At 43.0% G+C, this 27063-nt stretch overlaps 1 protein-coding gene across 2 annotated transcripts in view; it reads left to right on the forward strand.

Annotated features, from left to right (window-relative positions):
- The window catches only part of MPHOSPH8 (M-phase phosphoprotein 8), a 66102-nt gene that overhangs the window by 10460 nt on the left and 28579 nt on the right, over nt 1-27063 (forward strand). The window contains exons 2-3 of one of the 2 annotated variants that reach the window (XM_009248464.4): nt 13847-14188; nt 23838-23993. In XM_009248464.4, coding sequence (XP_009246739.4) covers nt 13976-14188; nt 23838-23993 — 369 coding nt within the window. In that variant the 5' untranslated portion in view covers nt 13847-13975. 2 annotated transcript variants of the gene reach the window in all.

Raw genomic sequence — 27063 nt, forward strand, 5'->3', positions numbered from 1 at the left:
GTTTGCTCAGAATGATGGTTTCCAGCTTCATCCATGTCCCTACAAAGGACATGAACTCATCATTTGTTATGGCTGCATAGTATTCCATGGTGAATATGTGCCACATTTTCTTAATCCAGTCTATCATTGATGGACATTTGGCTTGGTTCCAAGTCTTTGCTATTGTGAATAGTGCCACAATAAACAATATGTGTGCATGTGTCTTTATAGCAGTATGATTTATAATCCTTTGGGTATATACCCAGTAATGGGATAGCTGGGTGAAATGGTGTTTCTAGTTCTAGATCCTTGAGGAATCACCATACTGTCTTCCACAATGGTTGAACTAGTTTACAGTCCCACCAACAGTGTAAAAGTGTTCCAATTTCTCCACATCCTCTCCAGCACCTGTTGTTTCCTGACTTTTTAATGATCACCATTCTAACTGGTGTGAGATGGTATCTCATTGTGGTTTTGATTTGCATTTCTCTGATGGCCAGTGATGATAAGCATTTTTTCACGTGTCTTTTGGCTGCATAAATGTCTTCTTTTGAGGAGTGTCTGTTCATATCCTTCACCCACTTTTTGATGGAGTTGTTTGTTTTTTTCTTGTAAATTTGTTTGAGTTCTTTGTAGATTCTGGATATTAGCCCTTTGTCAGATGAGTAGATTGCGAAAGTTTTCTCCCATTCTATAGGTTGCCTGTTCACTCTGATGGTAGTTTCTTTTGCTGTGCAGAAGCTCTTTAGTTTAATTAGATCCCATTTGTCAGTTTTGGCTTTTGTTGCCATTGCTTTTGGTGTTTTAGACATGAAGTCCTTGCCCATGCCTATGTCCTGAATGGTATTGCCTCGGTTTTCTTCTAGGGTTTTTATGGTTTTAGGTCTAATATTTAAGTCTTTAATCTGTCTTGAATTAATTTTTGTATAAGGTATAAGGAAGGGATCCAGTTTCAGCTTTCTACCTATGGCTAGCCAGTTTTCCCAGCACCATTTATTAAATAGGGAATCCTTTCCCCATTGCTTGTTTTTGTCAGGTTTGTCAAAGATCAAATGGTTGTGGATGTGTGGTATTATTTCTGAGGGCTCTGTTCTGTTGCATTGGTCTATATCTCTGTTTTGGTACCAGTACCATGCTGTTTTGGTTACTGTAGCCTTGCAGTATAGTTTGAAGTCAGGTAGCGTGATTCCTCCAGCTTTGTTCTTTTGGCTGAGGATTGTCTTGGCGATGCGGGCTCTTTTTTGGTTCCATATGAACTTTAAAGTAGTTTTTTCCAATTCTGTGAAGAAAGTCATTGGTAGCTTGATGGGGATGGCATTGAATCTATAAATTACCTTGGGCAGTATGGCCATTTTCACGATATTGATTCTTCCTACCCATGAGCATGGAATGTTCTTCCATTTGTTTGTGTCCTCTTTTATTTTGTTGAGCAGGGGTTTGTAGTTCTCCTTGAAGAGGTCCTTCACGTCCCTTATAAGTTGGATTCCTAGGTATTTTATTCTCTTTGAAGCAATTGTGAATGGGAGTTCACTCATGATTTGGCTCTCTGTTTGTTTTATCTACCTTTGGTCTTTGATGATGGTGACATACAGATGGGGTTTTGGTGTGGATGTCCTTTCTGTTTGTTAGTTTTCCTTCTAACAGTCAGGACCCTCAGCTGCAGGTCTGTTGGAGTTTGCCGGAGGTCCACTCCAGACCCTGTTTGCCTGGGTATCAGCAGCGGAGGCTGCAGAACAGCGGATATTGGTGAACAGCAAATGTTGCTGCTTGATCGTTCCTCTGGAAGTTTTGTCTTAGAGGAGTACCCGGCCATGTGAGGTGTCAGTCTGCCCCTACTGGGGGATGCCTCCCAGTTAGGCTACTCGGGGGTCAGGGACCCACTTGAGGAGGCAGTCTGTCCATTCTCAGATCTCAAGCTGCATGCTGGGAGAACCACTACTCCCTTCAAAGCTGTCAGACAGGGACATTTAAGTCTGCAGAGGTTTCTGCTGCCTTTTGTTTGGCTATGACCTGCCCCCAGAGGTGGAGTCTACAGAGGCAGGCAGGTCTCCTTGAGCTGCGGTGGGCTCCACCCAGTTTGAGCTTCCCAGCTGCTTTGTTTACCTCCTCAAGCCTCAGCAATGGTGGGCACCCCTCCTCCAGCCTCGCTGCTGCCTTGCAGTTCCATCTCAGATTGCTGTGCTAGCAATGAGTGAGGCTCCGTGGGCATAGGACCCTCCAAGCTATGCGCAGGATATAATCTCCTGGTGTGCTGTTTGCTAAGACTGTCGGAAAAGCACAGTATTAGGGTGGGAGTGACCCGATTTCCCAGGTGCCATCCGTCACCCCTAGGAAAGGGAATGCCCCAACCCCTTGAGCTTCCTGGGTGAGGCAATGCCTCGCCCTACTTCGGCTCAGGCTCGGTGCACTGCACCCACTGTCCTGCACCCACTGTCTGACAATCCCCAGTGAGATGCACCTGGTACCTCAGTTGGAAATGCAGAAATCATTCGTCTTCTGCATTGCTCACGCTGGGAGCTGTAGACTGGGGCTGTTCCTATTTGGCCATCTTGGCTCCACCTCAGTCACTTTTCTTTTGTTGCTTTCAAGATTCTCTTTGCAATTTTGACAATATGTGATTATAGTATGACTCTATATGGGTCTTGCTGAGATTATTTTTATTGGAGTTTGTGGAGCTTCTTGAATTTGTATGGCAATTTCTTTCCTCAAATTTGGAAAATTTGGGAAATTTGGGGTCTGATATGGTTTGGCTGTGTCCTCACCCAAATCTCATCTTGAATTGTAACTCTCACAATTCCCACGTGTTGTGGGAGGAACCTGGTGGAGGTGATTGAATTATAAGGGTGGGTCTTTCCTGTGCTGTTCTCATGATAGTGAGTGAGTCTCATGAGATCTGATGGTTTTTTAAAAAAACAGGAGTTTTCCTGCACAAGCTCTCTTCTTTTGTCTGCTACAATGTGAGATGTGCCTTTCACCTTTCACCATGATTGTGAGGTCTCCCCAGCCACGTGGAATTGTAAGTCCAATATATCTCTTTCTTTTGTAAACTGCCCAGCCTCAGGTACGTCTTTATCAGCAGCATGAAAACAGACTAATACAGGGTCATTATTTCTTCAAGTAGGATCTCAATGCTGTCTCTCTTCTATGTTTGGGATATCCATAATCCATATGTTGTTTCATTTGATGGTGTCCCATAAGCTCCTTAAGTTCCCTTCATTTTTCTTCATTTTTTTCCCCTCTGACTCAATAATTTCAAATGAACTGTTTTCAAAGGTACTGACTCTTTCTTCTCTTTGATCAAGTATGAACCCTCCAGTGAATTTTTCCATTCAGTTATTATATTCTTCAGCTCCAGAATTTTCATTTGGTTCTTTTCTATAGTTTCTCTTTGTTGATATCCTCATTTTGTACATGCAATTTTTTCCTGATTTTGTTTTGTGGTGTATGTTTTCTTTTAGCTCATTGAGCATCTTTAAGATGATTATTTTGGATTATTTGTCAGGTAATTAAGAGATCTCCATATCTTTAGGGTTGGTTTCTAGAGATTTATTTTATTTATTTTGGCCATGTTTCTCTGCTTCTTTGTATGCCTTGCAATCTTTTTTTAAGCTTTGGGCATTTCAGGCTGGCTTTATACAGGGTAAGACCTTCACCAGTCAACCCACTAGAGATTCTAGGGCTTTTTCCAACTTTTTTTTTGACAATAAGTCTTTTCTGGGCTGTGGATATAATTCCTCAATTAAAGGTTTGCTTGCCTCTTTCCTGCAGCCCATAATCTCTTGCTCCCCTTGGTGTCTGTCTGTAGTACTACAGTCTTATTGTTGCCGTAACAAGCTGTCACCTTTGATCTCAATGACCCCAGCCTGGCATTTAAACCGCTGTACCCATCAGCACTCCAAGTCAGGAGAGATAGAAATCTGCTCCTTGGGCTAACTGTCAAAAGGCCTGCGCATTGGACTTATGGTTGGTTCCCTTCTCTTTTTCTCTCTTGAGGGAGAAGAGGATTGGAAATTTTCTTCCAATTATACCACAATGTGCTAGGAATAGGGAATAGGTAGGGTGAGAAATAATCTCTCCTTGACCACACTTTAGTCAGAGTCCTCTGAACCCTCTACTTAACCAGGACTTGACCTTTGAGCTCCTGTATTCATCTTGCATCACAAAACTGTTTCTTGCAGTTTTAGCAAGAATCCTCCACTCTTGAAATCTAATCAAATTCATCATCCTCCACTATCCTCCAGATGACATTTGATCATCCTGGCCTGCCTTCAGCAAGAATCCTGTCAAATCAGTTTTACCAGAATGTCACCCTTCCCTTGATGTTGCCTCTTAGTAATTTTCCATCCAATGCCCGCCTCCACCCCCACCCCACCACCACCCTGCACTCTGCTCTTTGACTGTAAATCCCCACTTGTCTTGCTGTAACTATGACAATTGTCCTTGCTTTTCTTTACTAGTGGCAAGTAAAATGCCACACAGTTTCCTACCTGTTTCATTTCATCTCTTGGCTTTGTGCACCTTTGGGTGCTGCAAACTCTCAACTGGTTTTTGGAGTTCTCAGAAAGGCAATTTTGTCCATATGATGTTGTTAAGTTGATGTCTCTGTGGGAGAATGAGGGTCTGGGGTTTCCTATTCTCCATCTTGCTTCTATCACTCAGCACACTGTTACTTCATAAGTACATCAAAACTGGACTTTTTTGTTTTGTTTTTTGGAGATGGAGTCTCACTCTGTTGCCCAGGCTGGAGTGCAGTGGTGCGATCTCAGCTCATGGCAACCTCCACCTCTTGGGTTCAAGCGATTCTCCTGCCTCAGCCTCCCAAGTAGCTGGTATTACAGGCGCACGCCACCATGCCTGGGTAATTTTTGTATTTTTAGTAGGAACGGGGTTTCACCGTGTTAGCCAGGCCGATCTCAAACTCCTGACCTCAGGTGATCCACCTACCTGGGGCCTCCCAAAGTGCCGGGATTACAGGTGTGAGCCACCACGCCCGGCCCAAAACTGGACTTTGTTGATCTTCCTCTCCAAAACCTGCTTTACCACAGTGTTCCTTAAACAACAGAAAGACAACACCTGCTGCCATACAGTACTTAAACTAGAAACGTAGGAATCATCCTTACCTCTGCCCTCTCCTGCCATGTCAAATTATTAACCAAGTATTCTTGATTTTGCTTCATAAATAGTTATCAAATCTACCCCCGTCTCTTTACTGCCACACAAGGCCATCCCTTTTCATTTGGATGATTATTAACAGTCTCTTTAGGCCGGGCGTGGTGGCTCATAACTGTAATCCCAGCACTTTGGGAGGCTGAGGTGGGCGGATCACGAGGTCAGGAGATCGAGACCATCCTGGCTAACACGGTGAAACCCCATCTCTACTAAAAATACAAAAAATTAGCTGGGCGTGGTGGCAGGTGCCTGTAGTCCCAGCTACTTGGGAGGCTGAGGCAGGAGAATGGCATGAACCCGGGAGGCAGAGCTTGCAGTGAGCTGAGATTGCACCACTGCACTGCAGCCTGGGCGACAGAGCAAGACTCTGTCTCCCAGGTCTTACTGTCTCCCAGCCCGGAGTGCAGTGGTGTGTGATCACAGTTCACTGCAACCATGACCTCCTGGGCTCTAACAATCCTCCCACCTCAGCCTACCTAGTAGCTGGGACTATAGGCACGCAGCATGGTGCCTGGTTAATTTTTTTAACTTTTGCTGACATGAGGTCTCACTATGTTATGTTGCCTAGGCTGGTCTCAAACTCCTGAGCTCAAGCAATCTTCCCACTTCGGCCTTTAAAATCACGCTGGGATTACAGGTGTGAGCCACCGTGCCTGGTTTATAACAATCTCTTAACTGGCTTTCCTGACTTTAACTCCTTCAATTTAATCTCCATAGTGTAGGTAGAGCCATTCTAAAATGCATATGTGGCCCTGTCATTCTGCCACTTAAAACCTTTCAGTGTCTCTCTACTGTATTAGAAGTAAATTCTAGCCTCTTTTACAAAGGTTACACAGCTTTTTATTGTTTACAATCCCCTGCTCACCCCTCCAGACTCACAAAACAAACAGTTATTTGGTCCAAAATGTCAATAATGTGCGTCAGGGTTGAGAAATCTAGTCCTAGAGGATGGGCTCCAGAAAATGAAGGAGTCAGCCATGAAAAAGGAAGAAACGGAACCCCATAATAAGAGATCCAACAGGAGAAAGAAGCAAAAGAAATCCCCAGGATTTATACATTATAAATTAAGAGCAATGACCAACACCAAGTTATTCCTGCTGCTGCTGGACATCTCCAACTTTGAAGGCTTCCACATTAGCCTGGTGCTTACCTTTCCTTCTTTCATTTTCCTAATGGTTAGGCTATTCCTGTGCCCACTGTCAGTGGTGACGGGGCAGCCTGAGAATCATATTCTGGGATTTCTGTCAGCTTTAGCCTTGGAGCTGGTCCAGAGAGGAACAAACTTCAGATGCTCTGAAAGTCTTAATATGGGCCAGGCATGGTGGCTCACACCTGTAATCTCAGCACTTTGGGAGTCCAAGGCAGGTACACTGCTTGAGCCCAGGGGTTTGAGACCAGCCTGGGCAAGATGGTGGGACCCCATCCCTACAGAAAAATACAAAAAATCAGCTGGGATAGTGGCACATGCCTGTAGTCCCAGCTACTCAGGAGGCTGAGGTGGGAGGACCACCTGAGCTTGGGAGGTTGAGGCTTTAGTGAGCCATGATAATGCTATTGCACTCCATCCTGGGTGACAGATTGAGACTCGGTCTCAAAAAAAAAAAGGAAAAGAAAGTCACAATTTGAAATAGATGGGACTGAGAGCCTCTCACATAGAAAAGTTGGTCCTGCTGAAAAAGTGGATTAAAAAGGAATTTAGGGTCTTGCTTGTTGGTTGCTTCTGTCCCTGGAATCTTGCATTTCAGTTTCCCTATTAGGAGGCTGGATTGGTAAAAGCCTACCCTGAGTGCCAGACTAGTCTGGGAGGAGTCTTACTACCGGGTTGTTGAGGCTCTTGTTTACACCTTGGGGAAGCAGGCTTCCTGGAACTCTAGCTGGCTATTCTAGCAGACCTAGAATAGATGACAGGGGGAGTGGACAGCTGGCAGCCAATAGCACCACTCTGTCTCTGCAACTGTAAAACTAAATTAACCAGGAATTTATCTGAGAGGTGTTGGGGTCTAGAAAAAGAACAGCAGAACAAACCTAAAGAAACTGACAGAAAGGAATAATGAAGATAAAACAAATTAAGGAATTAAAGGAAAAAGTCAGATAGCAATAGATTGTTAGGTAAAACCAAGGGCTTATTCCAAAAAATAAACAAACCCCTGGTAAACCTGAGCAAGGAACAATTAAGAGAACCCAGGCTGGGCGCGGTGGCTCACACCTGTAATCCTAGCACTTTGGGAGGCTGAGGCGGGTAGATTGCCTGAGCTCAGGAGTTCGAGGCCAGCCTAGGCAACACGGTGAAACCCCATCTCTACTAAAATACAAAAAATTAGCCGGGCGTGGCGGCATGCACCTGACGTCTCAGCGACTCAGGAGGCTGAGGCAGGAGAATTGCTTGAATCCAGGAGGCGGAGGTTGCAGTGAGCCGAGATTGCGCCACTGCACTCCAGCCTGGGACAGAGCGAGACTCCGTCTCAAAAAAAAAAAAAAAAAAAGAGAGAGAAAACCCAAATACAGAACACCAGATATGTAGAAGGGGGAAAATACATATATGAATGAAATTAAAAGAATTATAAGAGGCCAGACATGGTGGCTCATGTCTGTAATCTCGATACTTTGGGAGGCTGAGGCAGAAGGATCACTTGAGGCCAGGAGTTAGAGACCAGCCTGGGCAACACAGCGTGATCCTGTCTCTTCAAATAAAATAAATTAGCCAGGCATGGTGGTGCATGCCTGTAGTCCCAGCTACTTGGGAGGCTGAAGCAGGAGGATCACTTGAGCCCAGGAGCTTGATGCTACAGTAAGCCGTGATCGTGGCCCTGCAATCCAGCTTGGGTGACATAGCAAGACCCTGTCTCAAAACAAACAAAAAAACCCAAGCCGATTTATAAGATAATTCCATATACAACTTTATGCCCATACATTTCAAAATCTCAGTGATATGAACAGATTTCTGGGAAAATAAATAAATTATCAAAATTAGAACAAGATGTAAAAAGCCTGAATAACCTCATAATCTGTAGGGGAACTGCTCCATGATGGCCCTGGTCACCTTGCACTATCATCATAGGACATGCAGGCAAAAGCTTAAACCACAGCTATCCTGAGTCCTGTGATACTCCTGGAACACGAGGATGGGGCTTGAGAGGAGCTGCCATGGGGCTTCTCCCACCTGCCTCCTTTTCCCCACCAAGGATGCTGCCAGAGAGTTTCTTGTGGCCATCCAGTTCTAATGAGGTCTAAGGCTCAGGCTAAAAATCTCTGCAGCTGCAGTCTAACATCAGCTCCTCAGCAACGCGGTTATCTCACAACTCATTTCTCAGTGATCTAGCTCCTTTTGTTTCCATGTTCATTTTGGGGTGTGGGACAAGGACCATGGGGAACTGACATCTTTGACTACCCTTCCTTTTGCTGTTTATGTAAGTAATAAACCATCTAAATCTAAAGAGGGGCCGGGTGTGGTGTCTCACACCTGTAATCCCAGCACTTTGGAGGCCGAGGTAGGCGGATCATTTGAGGTCAGGAGTTGGAGTCCAGCCTGGCCAACATGGTGAAACCCCATCTCTACTAAAAATACAAAAATTCGCTGGGCCTAGTGGCGGGCACCTGTAATCCCAGCTACTTGGGAGGCTTGAGCTCTGGAGGCAGAGGTTGCAGTGAACCAAGATCGCGCCACTGTACTCCAACCTGGGCGACAGAGCAAGACTGTTTCAAAAAAGTTAAAGAAATTAAAGAAAAATAAATCTAAAGAAGGCTTGTTATATCTTTACTGGCTGGATCTGTTAGGTGATTTGATCTTGCCTGCTCTGTGCTTGACATAATTACAGCAGATCAATTGTCTTTTCTTGGTTGGCCAGATTAGGTTATTTAAAAGATTGCAAGTGCCCAGTAGCACAGAGCATGGATAAACAGATACTTCCTTATACTATTACTGGAAACAAATACAGTTGGTCCTCCAACTGCAGGTCAGAAATGCATTTATGCTTATGATGGTTGCATCTGTACTGACCCATGTACACACTTTTTTTCTTGTCGTTATTCTGTAAACAATACAGTATAACAAGTATTTACATAGCATTTACATTGGATTAGCTATTATAAGTAATCTAGAGATGATTAAAATATATGGGAGGATGTTCATAGGTTATATGCAAATAGTACACCCTTTTGTATCAGGGACTTGAGCATCTTTGAAGTTTGGTGTCTGCAGGACATTCTGAAACTAATTGCCCATGGACATCAAGGGAGATTATACAAGTGAAACAAAATTTGGCAATAGCTATTGTCTTTGTCTGTTTTCTGTTGCTTATAACAGAATACCTGAAAATGGGTAATATATAAACAAATAAAATTTATTTCTTACAGTTCTAGAGGCTGGGTCCAAGGTTGAGGGAGGGGCATCTAATGAGGGCCTTCTTGCCGGTGGGGACTCTCTCCAGAGTCTCAAGGCAGTGCAAGGCATCACCTGGCAGGAGGCAACACGTGCCAGCTGAGGTTTCTCTTCCCCCCTTACAAAGCCACTAGTCCCACTCCCATGGTAAGCCATTAACTCATTAATCCAGAATGGATGAATCCATTAATCCAGAATGGATGAATCCATTTATGAGGGAAACGCCCTCGTAACCCAATCACCTCTTAAAGGCCCTGCTTCATGTGAAGTGAGTTTGGGAAAGAAAAAACATTCAAACCATAACATCTATCGAAATTTAAATCACTACCTTCTTTCACTCATAAATTCCACTAATAAGAATTTCACTTCTAGAAATTCATCTTACAGAAATATGGACACACACACATGCACTATATATATTGCAGTTTATACACAGCACCATATATTATACATGTAGCAGTTGTAAAACAATATGCAATAGAGCTCATTTTAAAGATTATGTTCACATGGGGTCAGGCACAGTGGCTCACGCCTGTAATCTCAGCACTTTGAGAGGCAGAGACAGGTGGGGATCACTTGAGGTCAGGAGTTTCAGACCAGCCTGGGCAACATGGCAAAACCTCATCTCTACAAAAATACAAAAATTAGCCAGGCGTAGTGGCCTGTGCCTGTAGTCCCAGCTACCCAGGAGACTGAGGTGGGAGGATCACTTGAGCCCAGGAGTTCAAGGTTGTTCTGAGCTATGACCATACCACTGCACTCCAGCCCGAATGACAAAAAAAAAAAAAAGATTATGTGTGTGTTGGTGCTTATATGTGTGTTGGTGCTTATATGTGTATAGGCTAAAAATTTGTGATGTCATATTACAAATTGGTTATTTTTGATGAATGGGAACTTTATTCCTAAAATATATATGGTGTATGTATGTATATACTATTTTAGTGTATATATATATATATATATACACACACTAAAATAGTATATACTAAAATGGCATATATATATTAGAGACAGGGTCTTGCTCTGTTGCCTAGGCTGGAGTGTAGCAGCAGGATCATAGCTCATTGCACCATGAAACTCCTGGCTTCAAACATTCCTCCTACCCGGGCCTCTCAAAGTGTTGGAATTGGTGTGAGCCATGGTGCCCAACACTTTTTTTTTAGAGACAGGATCTGGCGTGGTTAGGCTTTGTGTCCTCACTGAAAATCTCATCTTGAATTGTATTCCTCATAATCCCCACGTGTCGAGGGAGAGTCAGGTGGAGGTGATTGAATCCTGGGGGCAGTTTCCTCCATGCTGTTCTCATGAGAGTGAGTGAATTCTCACGAGATCTGATGGTTTTATAAGGGGCTCTCCCCCCCCTGCTTTGCTCGTCTCTTCTTCCTGCTGCCTTGAGAAGGTGTCTGACTTCCTCTTTGCCTTCCACCATGATTGTAAGTTTCCTGTTGGGAACAGGCCCCCCAAAATCTGAAACTGGCCCCAAAACTGGCCATAAGCAAAATCTCTGCAGCACTGTGACATGTTCATGATGGCCATGACGCCCACGCTGGAAGGTTGTGGGTTTACTGGAATGAGGGCAAGGAACACCTGGCCCACCCAGGGCGGAAAACCGCTTAAAGGCGTTCTTAAACCACAAACAATAGCATGAGCGATCTGTGCCTTAAGGACATGCTCCTGCTGCAGATAACTAGCCAAACCCATCCCTTTATTTCGGCCCATCCCTTCGTTTCCCATAAGGGATACTTTTAGTTAATCTAATATCTATAGAAACAATGCTAATGACTGGCTTGCTGTTAATAAATAATGTGGGTAAATCTCTGTTCGGGGCTCTCAGCTCTGAAGGCTGTGAGACCCCTGATTTCCCACTTCACACCTCTATATTTCTGTGTGTGTGTCTTTAATTCCTCTAGCGCCGCTGGGTTAGGGTTTTACCAACCAAGCTGGTCTTGCCATTTCCTGAGGCCTCCCCAGCCACACTGAACTGTGAGTCAATTAAACCTCTTTCTTTTATAAATTACCCAGTCTCTGGCAGTTCTTCATAGCAGTATGAAAAAGGACTAATACAGGATCTCACTCTGTGTCACCCAGGCTGGAGTGCAGTGGTGCTCAGGCAAGCCACAGTCCTTCTGCCTCAGCCTCCCAAATAGCTGGGACTACAGGTGCGTGCCACCATGCCCAGCTATTTTTTTTTTTAATCTTTGTAGAGATGGGGTCTCGCTATATTGCCCAGGCTGGTCTTGAACCCCTGGCCTCAACATCTCAGGTGATCCTCTACCTCAGCCTCCCAAAGCACTCACTGGGATTACAGGTATGAGTCACCATGCCTGACAGACAGACAGACATACATATATATATATATTTTTTTTTTTTTGAGACGAGGTCACACTCTGTCACCCAGGTTGGAGTGCAGTGGTGCAATCTCAGGTCACTGCAACCTTTGCCTCCCAGGCTCAAGGGATCCTCCCACCCCAGCCTCCCTAGTAGCTGGGGCCACTGGCATGTGCCACCACGCCCAGCCAATTTTTTGTATTTTTGGTAGAGACAGAGTTTTGCCATGTTGCCCAGCCTGGTCATGTACTCCTGAGTGCAGACGATCCTCCCACCTCAGCCTCCCAAAGTTCTGGGATTACAGGTGTGAGCCACCGTGCCTGGCCTTATGTATTTTTTAATTGAAAACTTTCATCATGAATATATGTACTTAAATTTTATTTAAAAACACATAAAAGCAGAGAATAGTATAATAAACCTGTTAAGATTTAAAATATTTTAAATGTTGCCATGTTTTTCATCTCAAATTGTTACAAATCTAGAACAATCTTCTCCTCCCTCTTTTTCCTTTAACTGGAAGAAAGTCAGTTGCCAATAGGATATCCCACATTCTGGATTTGTCTGTTTCCTTTTCCTCTTTCCCCTTTATTCTTTCCTGTAACTGGAAATTACACTTAAAGGCCTGAGTATATTAAGGATCAACATTTTTGTCAACAGAAAGCATACAGTCTGGTTGTTCCACTTTTAGTAATGCTAACATTGATCAGTGGGCTTTCAAATATGAAGCTAGATTTCTCCTACAACCAACAAATGATCTGTGGATCTATAGTGCCTTGTGAATATCCAGTTCCTCATCACCCTTTCATATAATGCTTTGTTCCCTAGATCTTTTACCCACATTATTGTGATTTTTCTAACTTTTCTTCTATATTTATCATCTAGAATTCTGTAAAAATGAGCTTTCTCCCATCAACTAATTATATGGGTAATATTTTTACAGTTTTTAATATACAATTGTTAGTATTGGTGGGTGTCTTCCTGGGACTCCTTCCTGTGGGTCCTAGGAAGGCATACTACACTCTACTGATCTTTGCATTCCTGTTACTAATGCCTACTATAGTGATGGTACATAGGATGCATTTAAGCTCAACGGTGTATCATTTACTATCTGATTACAGCTGAGTGAAAAAAAAAAAATCATTGCGCCAACTCAAACATCTGGCGATCCTTTCCAAAAGGATTTGCCGGACCATAGATTATTCTTCAGTTAAAGCTCAGAGATTTGACAATGAGGCTCATCTTACAAATTAAGTCCACTGTTCAAAGAAACAAAAATAGAAAGCTTGATGCCATAAACACTTCAGTTGCATATCCGAAATTCAAAGTGAGAAAAATATATTATCCTTAAATGTATTTTCCTAGCAGTATTTCGCTAACTTTGGGTGGTGTAATTTTTGTCAACTCTTCACAACCTGAACAAATACTTTTAATCACGTCCTTCTCCGATATTTTCAATGAAAACGCAAAGGGCGCTAGAACTTGGAAAACGGATGCTTTTTAGGCCGCTAAATTTCCTTGTCTTTAATCAACACTCATTAAAATATAAGAGCACTGTGAGTTATGTTTGATTGGATCATCCACACGTGCTAAACCTATCAAAATCATATATGACTTCTGGGAAGCCGTTCCGCTTGGCTGGGGTTTCGGCAGCAGCAAGGTTCACTTTCCTAGAAAGTCCCCAGCTCTGGCCCTACCGACGTCCGCACCTGAGGCTTCCCTGCTGGGGGATCAGACACTGTCAGCTCCTCGGGGCCGCCCTCAGCCCTGGGACGCCCTCCGCCCCAACGACCCTCCTCCTCCCCAGCGTCGCGCGACTCAGTGGCCTCGCCCGCTCCCCTCCCACCCTTGACCTTTTCCGCTACAGCTACAGAACGCCCAAGCGCTCTTCCGCCTAGGGTGCCCTCCCTGCCCCGCCCACCTGCGTCCCGTGGGCTCCGCGTTGCTACGGCGCGCCCGCCTTAACATGATTGGTTTTTCTTCCTGTCACTCTAGGGTCCAAGCCCGCCATTGGTCGGCTTCCGTTACGCCGCTGATGTGGAGTAGGGCCGAGCGCGGAACGCTAGGAGCTGCTGGGGTGTGTGTCGCCGCGGGTTTTCGTCGGCGGTTTGCGGAGCTGCTAGGATGGAGCAGGTTGCGGAGGGAGCAAGTGTGACCGCAGTCCCTGTGTCAGCTGCCGACAGCACTGAGGAGTTGGCAGAAGTCGAAGAAGGAGTTGGAGTAGTGGGCGAAGATAATGACGCAGCCGCGAGAGGAGCGGAGGCCTTTGGCGACAGTGAGGAGGACGGAGAGGATGTGTTCGAGGTGGAGAAGATCCTGGACATGAAGACCGAGGGGGTACGTGGAGGGGCCCCGGCGTGGGGCTGGGCGGGGAGCTCCGGGCCTGGCGGGGAGGACGCGAGCTGGAAACAGCGCGGGCAGACCCAAAACAGGAGCGGGGGAGGAATGTGAGAGTTCAGTGCAAGCACGCGAAATCGTGGGAAAAGCGAAGTGACATTTCTGAGTGCTTAGGGCTGAGTGTGTGAGGGAAGCTTCAGCAAATTTTGGAGGATTGTTTTGGCCGAAGAGACGAAGCAGTTTGGGATGTGGTGTGTGGTGATCACAAGGCTGCAGGCAGCTGGTGAAGGGAGCTGCTGCGCTTTGGAGTGATACGATAGTGAAGTAATGCTTCTCGTCGTGGTCCACTGTCCACGCCATCGTTACAGTGTTTTCCAAAACCGTAACCAACTCCCTGGTTTAAAATCTTCCGGAATTTTCATTTGCCCTCGGAGTAAAATCTCAATCTTACCCAGAGGGTGGCATTTAAAGGCCTTCATAACCTGATCAGCATCATCACTCTCTCCCCTATGCGTTGTATAACTCGCAGCCACACAGAAATGCTTGGAATTCATCACACCATGCCTTGGTGTTTCCTGTTCTCCTGGCCTGGACAGTTCTCTGCCCTCTTCTTCTGGTGAAATCTTACTCAAATCTTCCAAGGCCTCGGGGTGTAGCTCTCTGGGAAAGCTTTTTTTGACCCTAACCTCTGCAGAGTGAGGAGCTTCTCATCTCTGCTCTTTTTACTTTTTGTATTGACCTCTATGAAGGCATTTAAGCCATTATCGTTCTTTGTTCGTCTCTCCTGCTGTATGTGGTCTCCTTTAATCCAAGGGGAAACATGGACAATAAGAAAACAATCTGTTTCAGTAGATGGATGTGAGGTAACCAAAGGGCCCACAGTGGTCATTCTCTATGTTGTGTTTTCATTGTCTGTTATTTCCCGTTGGTCATATGCTGCCTTGTGTCAATTTTTTGCGCATTCATTCAGCATTTTTTATCAACTACTGTATGCCAGGTGCTGTGTTAGGTCCGGACAGTATAGAGATTTTAATTGAAGCATACACAATTGCTAATAGTGGAAACTTTTCCTGTCTATGGGGAGTTAAGTAATTAAGAGCTGATGTCATTAATATTGTTATTTGCAATAAAGATGGAAATGTTTTTATGTATAATTCCTCCAAATATACTGTAAGCACTTTGAGGTGAAAGGAGGAGCCACTGTTAGACTATTTTGTATCACTTGCATTTAACACAATACCTGGCACACAGGAGGTATTTGAAAAATATTTGGCTAGGGCCGGGCGCAGTGGCTTATACCTGTAATCCTAGCACTTTGGGAGGCCGAGGCGGACGGATCACAAGGTCAGGGGTTCGAGACCAGCCTGGCCAACATGGTGAAACCCCGTCTCTACTAAAATACAAAAAAATACAAAAATTAGCTGGGCGAGGTAGCGGGCGCCAGTAATCCCCGCTACTCGGGAGGCTGAGGCGGGAGAATTGCTTGAACCCGGGAGGCGGAGGTTGCAGTAAGACGGGTTTGCGCCACTGCCCTCCAGCCTGGGCGACAGACGGAGACTCCGTCTCAAAAATAATAATAATAATTTGGCTAGAAGGATAAAATCTTTAGAATTAAGATGATTCTCATTCATACAGTGTTTAATTTTGCCAGCCTCAAAGAATTGTAAGTACTGTATACCTAAAGCCTCACCAGTCTAAAGAGGGTGAAACTAAGAAACTTATTTGTGTAAGGCAATTAGGCTTTAGTGCTGTGAGTTAAAATTCAAGTTCTTGCATTTTTAGGTGCTCTTGTGAAGGAGTGATTTATATGACTAAAGGTGATATGGTTTGGCTGTGTCCCCACCCAGAATCTCATCTTGAATTGTATTCCCCATAATCCCCACGTGTCAAGGGCGCGACCAGGTGGAGGTAGGATCATGGGAGTGGTTTCTCCCATGCTGTTCTCGCGATAGTGAATGAGTCGCAATCTGGTGGTTTTATAAGCGTCTGGCATTTCCCCTGCTTGCACTCACTCGATCCTGCCACCCTGTGAAGAAGGTGCCTCCTTCTCCTTTGCCTTCCGCCATGATTATAAGTTTCCTGAGGTCTCCCCAGCCATGCTGAACTGAGCCAATTAAGCCTCCTTCCTTTATAAATTACCCGGTCTCGGGTATTTCTTCATAGCAGTATAGAGAACGGACTAATACAAAAGGTGTTAGTGGAACAGGACTATCGGCCGTTTTCTTTTTTCACTGCTGAGTGAACCAGCCGGTTGGTTAGCCACCTAGCCATTGACAAACTTAAGGGTCCTGCTAGCGGTTTGTTAGGCCTCCTTATAGTCCAGTCTGTAGTCTATAATCAGAAACATTTACAATTGATTCACTTTTTACTAATTAATAATATTTCTTGATTCTAACTATATGTATGAATAATTAACATAAGAACTGTGGAAATACATATATACACCACCATTCCAAATCATTATTTATAATTTATTTGGGGTAATAGAGTAAGCAGAGAATTAAATTCTAATAGTGTATATTGCTTAATTTCCTTTTTTTTTTTTTGAGACAGATTCTCTGTTGCCCAGGCTGGAGTGCATTGGCATAATCATGGCTCTCTGCAGTCTTGACCTCCCAGGCTCAAACAATCCTGCCACCTCAGCCTCTCGCAGTAGATGGGACTATAGGTGTGCTCTACCATGACTAATATTTTAGTTTTTTGTAGAGATGGGGTCTCCCTGCGTTACCCATGCTGGCCTTGAACTCCTGGGCTCAAGTGATTCTCCACCTTTGTCCTCCCAAAGTGCTGGGATTTACAGGTGTGAGCCACTGTGCCAGGCCAATTTTTTTATTTTTTTAACAAAAATTTTAAACTGTTGCTCTAGTGTATAGGATCTGGTAGAATAGGGGCCTGCCTTTTAGTTTGGCTCACTGATTAAAGGAAACTTTGGCTACCAAGAAATAGACTGCTTCTGGAATTTTGAAGTCAAAGTTATAAATCCTAGAGCTATCATGCAATTTCCTAATACATGGCAAAACCCTGGACAATTTTTTGGATTTACATGACTCCATACAAAGACGTGGAATTCAGGGATTTCATCTGTATTTGTATACTGCCATGCTCCTAAAACTCAGAAGGTTCCTGGAACATAGTGACCACATTCAGTAACTATTTGTTGAACGAGTGAATGAATGAAGCACACCTGTTGAAGTAAAGGGTAACAATTATCAGTAAATTAAATCTAGAGCTATAATTAAGATATGTTCCTTAATACTTGAAAATTGTTCTTAATACTCTCCTTCTCATCAATTAGCTCAAATTTCGTTGATAACTAGCATTAGATTTATAACTATGTTAATGTAAAAGGTAGTTTTCTAGTCTCCACTGCTTTTTAAAAATTATCAGAAATGTAAGAATTAGATAGACTCTCATATACCTTCACCCAGATTCTCTAATTATTAATCATTTATCTATTTATCTTTTTTCTGTTTATGTACGTTTTTTCCTGGCCCATTTGAAAGTGGTGTTTTTAAGGGCTATGTTGAATAACGCATTTACCACTATTTTTATGCACACACACAAACAAGGATCATTTTTGTTCCCATGACCATTACTGATAAAATTAGCTGATAAAATCCACCCGCCTCGGCCTCCCAAAGTGCTGGGATTACAGGCATGAGCCACCGCTCCTGGCTCTGATGTTTATTCTAAAACCAAATATATTGCTTTCTTTTAGGCAGTTCTGCATACTATTGACTAAGATTTCTTTTCTTTCCCCCATTCATGCAAGCTAAGAAGCTGTCTTCTTAGCTGTGCTGTCTCATCTTTAATTTCTTCAGTTTTAATTATGCCTTTACAGAAGACAGAAGCTCTTACAAAGTTGTATACAGGCCGGGCGTGGTGGCTTACGCCTGTAATCCCAGCACTTTGGGAGGCCAAGGCGGGCGGATCACAAAGTCAAGAGATTGAGACCATCCTGGCTAACATGGTGAAACCCCGTCTCTACTAAAAATACAAAAAATTAGCCGGGCATGGTGGCGCGTGCCTGTAGTCCCAGCTACTCGGGAGGCTGAGGCAGGAGAATGGCATGAACCCGGGAGGCGGAGCTTGCAGTGAGCAGAGATCGTGCCACTGCAGTCCGGCCTGGGCGAAAGTGAGACTCCATCTCAAAAAAAAAAAAAAAGTTGTATACAGTAGTTTTGCTTTTGTATATTATTTTGCCCAAAAGAATATGCATATATTCTCAATGGATAAAATCACCATCTTCCCACCCATTTAATGTAGCTGAACAATAAAACTGTATTGCTGAACAATAAAACTGTATTGATGTACTCAACTATTATTTTAAAATTTTAAGGCTTTTCAGGCTTATCTTTAAAAGTTAAGATTTTGAGGCCGGGCACGGTGGCTCACACCTGTAATCCCAGCACTTTGGGAAGCCGAGGTGGACGGATCACGAGGTCGGGAGATCGAGACTACCCTGGCCAACATGGTGAAACCCCGTCTCTACTAAAATACAAAAAATTAGCCAGGCATGGTGGCGTGCGCCTGTAGTCTCAGATACTCGGGAGGCTGAGGCAGGGGAATCACTTGAACCCAGGAGGCGAAGGTTGTGGTGAGCCGAGATCGTGACACTGCACTCCAGCCTGACAGAGCAAGACTCTGTCTCAAAAAAAAAAAAAAAAAAAAGTTAAGATTTTGAATCTGTTCTTTTTCTGATATTTCTTGAGTTCAGATTCTACTCAGTGCTTGTACTTGATCTTTCTACACAGATAACTGAATGATTGAAGGGCAGTGTGGGTACAATTGAAGGGTAAAACGGGTGGGGAGCAGTTCTTGGCACTTCGCTTGGAAAGTTTATTGCCTTGGTGGTGGTGTGAAGAAAATCGGGCAAATGTTAAGTGTGTAGCTAGAATGGTGCTCTGCAGTTCATGTTGACAGTCAAGTTTTATATTCTTGATTCTCAGTGAGATTGGGTATTGAGCAGAAAAGATAAACCAGAAATCTGAAGAAGCAAAACTTTGCAATGTATATTACAAAAACTTAATTACCTTAAAAAGTATTAGAGATATTCTTATAGATGAGCAAGAAAATCGGTAAAAGACACAACAGGTAATTTAAAATGTTTTATTGTGGTTATGTATATATATCATAAAATTAGTCATTTCAATCATTTCTAAGTGTACAGTTCAGCAGCTTTAATTGCATTCACTAAGTTGTGCAAACAATACTACTATTTCTAAAACCCTTTCATCTTTGCAGAGACTCTGTAGCCATTAAGCAGTACTGGTACTTGGTCTTTTTACACAGATGGCTGAATGATTGAAGGGCAGTGTGAGTACAATTGAAGAGTACCCATCCTGCCTACCTCAAGTCCCTGGTAGCCTCTAATGTACTTTCTGTCTCAATGAATTTGCCTATTCTAAGTACCTCATGTAAGTGGAATCATAAATATCCTTTTGTGTTTTGTAGCATAGTATTTTCAAGATTCATCTATGTTATAGCATGTGTCAGGATCTCCTTCCTTTTTAAGGCTGAGTAATTTTCCATTGTATGGGTAGACCACATTTTATGTATCCATCGATGGACACTTGGGTTGTTTCCACCTTTTGTCTATTGTGAATAATGCTGCAGTGAACATTGGTGTACAAATATTTGTTTGAATATTTGTTTCAATCCTTTTGGAATTGAAAAATAGGGACTACTTTTGGAATTGCTGTGTCATAGGATGATTCTGTGTTTAATTTTTTTAGAAACTGCCTGACGATTTTTCATAGCAGCTGTACTACTTTACATTCCCAACACCAATGTAAGAAGGTTCCGATTTCTCTACATCCTTACTAATGCTTGCTATTTTCCGTTGTCTTTTTTTAGCCATCTAAAGATGTGAAGTAGTATCTCATTTTGTGGTTTTGACTTCCATTTCCCTAAGGACAAATGATGTTGATCATCTTTTCATGTGTTGTGTTTATATATTCTGGATATTAATTCCTTATCAGATATATGGTTTGCAAATATTTTTCCCGTTCTGCGTGCTATCTTTTCACCTGTTGGTAATGTCCTTTGATGCCCAAAAGTTTTTAATTTTGATAAAATATAGTTTATCTATTTTTTTCTTTTTGTTTGTGCTTTTGATAGCGTATCAAAGAATCTGTAGGTGAACCCAGGTTTGGCTGCCTGCCATTCGAAAGCCAGACACAAGAGACGAGGGTTGATGAGAGAAAAGCAGATTTATTCAGAAAGCCAGCAAAACTGAGAAGATGGTGGACTATTATCACAAAGAACATCTTAAATTTTAAAATTTACCATAGGGGGCTGGGCACGGTGGTTCACACCTGTAATTCCAGCACTTTGGGAGGCCAAGGTAGGCCAATCACTTGAGGTCAGGAGTTCAAGACCAACCTGGCCAACATGGTGAAACCCCATCTCTACTAAAAATACAAAAATTAGCCAAGCGTGGTGCTGGGCACCTGTAATCCCAGCTACTTGGGAGGCAGAGGCAGGAGAATTGCTTGAACCCAGGAGGCAGAGGTTGCAGGGAGCTGAGATTGTGCCACTGCACTCCAGCCTGGGCAACAGAGCGAGACTCCGTCTCAAAAAAAAAAAATTTACCATAGGGTTTTTAAAAGGCAGCTTGGTATGGGAGACATGTGGGAGTGGTGCTACAGGGTCTGTGTGTCTTTGTTTGGATGGCTATTTTGGCTAGTCACCCATCTGGAGGTCTGGTTGGCGCTGGTGGTAGCCTAGTTGCTTGCGACTCCTCCTGAACAGGAGGATTCTACAGTGCCTGGTTTGTTTGAGATTAGCCTCTGGAATGTCTTTTTTTTTTTTTTTTTTCCTTTTGAGATGGAATCTTGCTCTGTCACCCAGGCTGGAGTGCAATGGTGTGATCTCAGCTCACTGCAACCTCCACCTCCTGGGTTCAAGTGATTCTCCTGCCTCAGGTTCCTGAGTAGCCAGAATTACAGGCACACGCCACCACACCCGGCTAATTTTTGTATTTTTAATAGAGACAGGGTTTCACCATGTTGGTCAGGGTGGTCTCAAACTCCTGACCTCGTGATCCACCTGCCTCTGCCTCCCAAAGTGCTGGGATTACAGGTGTGAGCCACCACACCTGGCCTAGCCTCTGGAATTTCTTAAGCAAAAGCATAATTAGATAAGCATACATTGCTGGAAGAGAGTGTCTGGAGAGGAAAGGAATGAAGGGGTAAGAGAGAAGGGAAGGAAGAAAAAGAAGGTGATTAAAATATATTTTAAAAACTGAGGTCCCCAGTTACAGATGCATTGCCAAATCCAAAGTCATGAAAACTTATTCCTGTGTTAAGAATTTTATGAGCCGGGCGCAGAGGCTCATGCCTGTAATCTTAGCATTTTGGGAGGCCAAGGCAGATAGATCTCTTGAGCCCAGGAGTTTGAAACCAGCCTGGCCAACATGCCGAAACCTCATCTCTACTAAAAAATAACAAAACTCAGCCGAGCATGGTGGTGCCCACCTGTAATCTCAGCTACTTGGGAGGCTGAGTGATGAGAATCACTTGAACCCGGGAGGCGGAGGTTGCAGTGAGCCAAGATCGCGCCACTGCTCTCCAGCCTGGGCGACCCTGTCTTAAAAAAAAAAAACAACCAAAAAAAAAAACAAAAGAAAGAAGCTCTGGGGTAAGACTCTGGGTTTTGAATTTCAGCTGAACTACCCATCAGCTGTGTGATCTTTGACTAGTTACTTTATCTAGAAGCTTTAGTTTCCTCATCTATAAAATGAGTAATACTACCTAGTTCATGGGGATATTGTAAATATTAATGATGAACTAATAAATGCAAAGATTTAGACAGTGCATGGCACATTGTAAAGCAGTTGATGAATGTAATTCTTTTGATTTCCCTTTAACCATTTAAAAATATAGAACGATTCTTAGATCACAAGATGAGCAAAAATAGGAGGCAGGCCCTGCTGTAGTTTGCTGACCCCTGATATAGAGAGATGGACTCTTGTATCTGGTGGAGTGTAAATTGGAGCATTTTTTCTGGAAGGCATTTGGCAGTGTGTTTTAATCTTTAAATGGCTTGCCTTTTTTTTTTTTGAGATGGGATTTCACTATGTTGCTCCGGCTGGCTTCGAACTCCTGAGCTTAAGCGACCCTCCCACTTCAGCCTGTCAAGTATCTGGGACTCTAGGTGCCTACTACCACGCCTGGCTGCCATCAACCCTGGAAATGGCTAGTTTTTTGTTTTTTTTTACCCCATTGACCTCCTTTCTGGGAATTTATTCTAACAACTTAATGAGAGATACACAGGGATATTACAGCTTTATTTATAAGTACAAAAAAAAGGAAATGATCTAAACAACCATCGTAACAAAGGGAGCATTTTTGTACTATTTTTTGTTGTATGATGGAATAATCTTAAGTCACTAAAAAGCGTTTGAAAAGTTATAACAAAAAGCGCTTGATACGTAAGTGAAAAAGCAATATTAAAAATTATAGTATTATCCTAATGTTTTAAAAACATTCTAAATATGTATTAATGTAATAGGTGAAGGAAATAGATTAAGTTGTTTTCAGTATCTATTTATTATTTGGTTATTCCTATGTTTCCTATTTTTCATTGCTTTTCAAGAATTACATACTGCTTTATGGAATCAGAATAGGACTTCAGTCTTTGGTTTATGAAAAACAGATCAATAATATACTGTTTTTTCTTTTCATTTCTCTCTTTTGTTTTCCACACCAGGGTCTGGCTCTGTTACCCAGGCTGGAGTGCAATGGCACCATCTTGGCTCACTGCAACCTCCGCCTCCTGGGCTTAAGTAATTCTCCCACCTCAGCCTCCTAAGTAACTTGGACCACAGTTGCATGCCACCGTGCCCAGCTAATTTTTTTTTTTTTTTGAGATGGAGTCTCACTCTTTTGCCCAGGCAGGAGTGCAGTGGCGCAATCTCTGCTCACTGCAACCTCCGCCTCCTGGATACAAGTGATTCTTCTGCCTCAGCCTCCCAAGTAGCTGGGACTACAGGCACGCGCCACCATCTGTTTTGTTTTTTTTTTTTTTTTTTTTTTTTGAGACAGAGTTTTGCTCTTGTTGCTCAAGCTGGAGTGCAATGGCGTGATCTTGGCTCACTGCAACCTCTGCCTTTTGGGTTCAAGCGATTCTCCTGCCTCAGCTTCCCAAGTAGCTGGGATTATAGGCGCCCACCACCACACCCAGCTAATTTTTTTGTATTTTTTAGTAGAGACAAGGTTTCACCATGTTGGCCAGGCTGGTCTTCAACTCCTGACCTCAGGTGATGCGCCTGCCTCGGCCTCCCAAAATGCTGAGATTACAGGCATGAGCCACTGCGCCTGGCCCATAATTTTTGTATTTTTAGTAGAGATGAGGTTTCGCCATGTTAGTCAGGCTGTTCTCAAACTCCTGGGCTCAAGCAGTCTGCCCACCTTGACCTCCCAAAGTGCTGGGATTATAGGCATGAGCCACTGCACCTGGTCGATACTTTTTTTCTTAAGCCACTTTTCTCAGGAGATGCATGTACTTTATAATGTGATAATTTCCACTTAGAAGCAATTTTCAAGTTCTTTCATGTCTTCTCATCAGTTTTTTTGTTTTTTTTTTTTTGGAAATGTAATCAAGTTAGCGATCTGCTTTATTTGCCTCCTTTTATTTTCTATAACAGGGTAAAGTTCTTTACAAAGTTCGCTGGAAAGGCTATACATCGGATGACGATACCTGGGAGCCCGAGATTCACCTGGAGGACTGTAAAGAAGTGCTTCTTGAATTTAGGAAGAAAATTGCAGAGAACAAAGCTAAAGCAGTCAGGAAGGATATTCAGGTACTATGTTTTGTCTCATATTTGTTTTTACATACATAAATTTATTGTAAATTGTAACTCTTAAAGGATGTGTAGTAAATGATTTACAAATAACAAAGTGTACAGTATTCTTTAGTGTAAATTCCATGTAGCCAATTCTCACTGCTTTCAGTGATTTTTGCTGGGTTCTTCTTTCTGTACCCAACCTACAGTTGCGGTTGACAAACAATAGTTTGGAGATGAATATTGATATTTTCCTTTAAGTTAAGAGTAAGGTAAAAGTGGAGAAAAAAGAGACATGCCAAACTATCATTTGTTCGTCCATGATATGAGCAACTTGTTTTTGTATATTATATTTATTCTGCATTATTAACTATGTCTTATGCCTGCTTTTTCTGCTAGTTAAATTATCTGGTGAGGACCTGGTTTAAAAAAACAACTTAGAACTATATAGTGAAGCTATCTCACATTAAGAGAATGATTCTCATTATTTTATAAGCTGAACATTGATCTTTCTCCCTACAATTTAAGTTTCAACTATGTTTTTTAGAATACCTAGTCTTTTCTTAAATGACCAAAACAATATTAGTTTTGACTGTGTGTAGTAGTTGTTAATAATAATAGCAATAACAGAAGTGCCTGGCATTTACTGAGCATGTATGTATACTACATAAGTACCATACACTGGGTCAGTACTGGTTTAGTAAGTGAAGCAATCACTTAGTAAAACAGGTGTATTTATAAGATGACCACTGGTCTGTCGTGAGCTTTGAGTGATGTTACGTGACACTAATGGACTTCTACTGAACTGTTTTGTCAACATCGTAGTATCTTTAGCTTTTTTTTCTTTTTTGAGTAAACATGGAGTGTCTCATAGGGGCCAGACCCCTAAACAGTTACAGTTACGGAAAGATAGGTAAAATCTATTTTCTGCGCTTGATCTGTCGTCAGGTTATACGTAGATGTACGATTTTTTTCTTCTCTTCTCATTTATTTTTAAATACAGAGTCTTGCTTCTGTCACCCAGGCTGGAGTGCAGTGGCACAGTCATGGCCCACTGCAGCCTCAACCTCCTGGGTTCAAGTGACGATCCTCCCACCTCAGCCTCCCAAGCAGCTAGGACTATAGATACACGCCACCAGGCCTGGCTAATTTTTTTTCTTTTTTCCAGAGACAGGGTCTCTCTCTATTGATCAGGCTGGTAGGAACTCCTGGCCTCAAGTAATCCTCGCACCTCGGCCTCCCAAAGTGTTGGTTGGGATTACAGGTTTGAGCCACTGTGCCCGACCTGATTTTTCTTTTAAAGATGGTACCATATACTAATAATTTTGCCCTTTGCCCTTCCTTTAAAATAATCTTTTATTAATACATATTTTATTCAGAAAACAAATATGGGTATTTTTTTTGGCACCAGTACATTCTCAGAGATTCTTTTATTCAACATGTTACTATTGGTGCTAAAACTGTTGCACATTTAGCTGGGAACCCCTTCATACCACCCCCTGTGTCCTGGCGCTCCCACTCAGGGTAGCACTGCTCTCTTTTTTGGCACAGTGGCACATCCCAGCCTCAGTAAATCCATGCTGACCTCTGTAACTCGGCCTGTCACCACAGAGACCTACGTGTTCTCCCTTTTCCTACCAGGAGAACTCTGGTCACAACAGTATTGCATGTCCTCATTTACTAAATCTTACAATACAGAGAAATTAACCTCAGATTTGCTCTGCCCTTTCTACTGTGAACGACAAACAGTATTTGTTAATCTATTTGATAAAGTTCCACATTCACTTGTAGTTCTTTTTGTTCTTAGAATATATGCACTGTTTAATGTTCAGAAGTTACTTGAATTTTTTTTTCGGTGTGGTTATCAGTTTTATAAACAGGTTCATTTGTCTGTTTGTCTTCAGTTTTAGGGTTCCTCCATCCTTGCTGATGCAATTTTGTTGAGTATGTAAAATACTTAATGTGGTTCAAAGGATAAAACTAGAAATTAACTAGGACCTATCTTCTCCCTGCCCTCTCTCTCCCTCTATATCTAATTTGAAATACTGTCCTTTACTCCCAGTTAATAACTATAATCAGCAAGTATAATACTCCTTTAATATGTTCTCACCACGTCTCCCTGTTATTTCCTAGATACACTGTACCTTGTTAGAACATTTAGTCACACATACTACAGTCTCTCTTATAACCCTCATTCAGTCTTAGTCCTAGAAGCAAATACATAATTAATGCTTTCCACCAGTCCTTATGGTGATGTTTGTCCAGTCATTTTTGGTTATCTGAAGTTCATGCTTTAGTACCGGGCGTCTCAAAGTGTGGGCTCCGGCAGGAGCATCAGTCCCCAGCAGAGGTGCATGCAAGAGTTTGCGACCCACCTCTGTGGTAGGAAGGCTCTTGAGAATAATAATCACTGACTTCTTTTGTTTCCTAACAGTGTGTTGGCAGCCTTTCTATCTGAACGCCAGTTGCAGATTCCTTAGTGCACATTTTCTTTTCTCAGGTGTCTTACTGTGTTAATCCATTGTCATCTGGCACAAAACATTGCTCTTGATGACCAGTTGAGTTTATTTGTCTTGTAAGTGACTTGGGATCTTTTTGCCTGATGCGCCAAAGTTTTTGTTTGTTTTCTCTTCTGTTTTATAGACATGTCTTTTTGGTATGCTTTTATTGCTTTTAGGATAGTCAGCCTGGCTAATTTTTTAAATTTTTTTTTTAGATATTTTGTTTCTGTCTTCTCTGGCCTACTTGGTTTGGAATCTAATCCTAGTAGTTTTTCCTCCTTGTGGGGCTTGATCCTGGAAGTCCTGAGGAGAGCTTCACTGGTCCCTTTTGCAGGGCCTGGGAGGGGTCAGCCACCTCTCCCCTTCTCCGCCTTGCCCAGTGCGCAAGAGGCCCCACCCCACAGCTGCTCTCTCAAGCGGCAGCAGCCTGGGCTTTTCCAGATTGTTGCCTTCGCTTCCCCTGAGTGACCATCCACACCACATGGGCCTTACCATTGTTTTAGTTTTGGTAAGGCCCGCGTGGTATGGACTTGGGACTTAACCAAAACCAAAAGCTGTCTGCGGGGAGTTTTGTTTTGCTATCCTAG

The sequence above is a fragment of the Pongo abelii genome, chromosome 14, assembly GCF_028885655.2.
Source record: "Pongo abelii isolate AG06213 chromosome 14, NHGRI_mPonAbe1-v2.0_pri, whole genome shotgun sequence".
Classification (NCBI taxonomy): Eukaryota; Metazoa; Chordata; class Mammalia; order Primates; family Hominidae; genus Pongo; species Pongo abelii.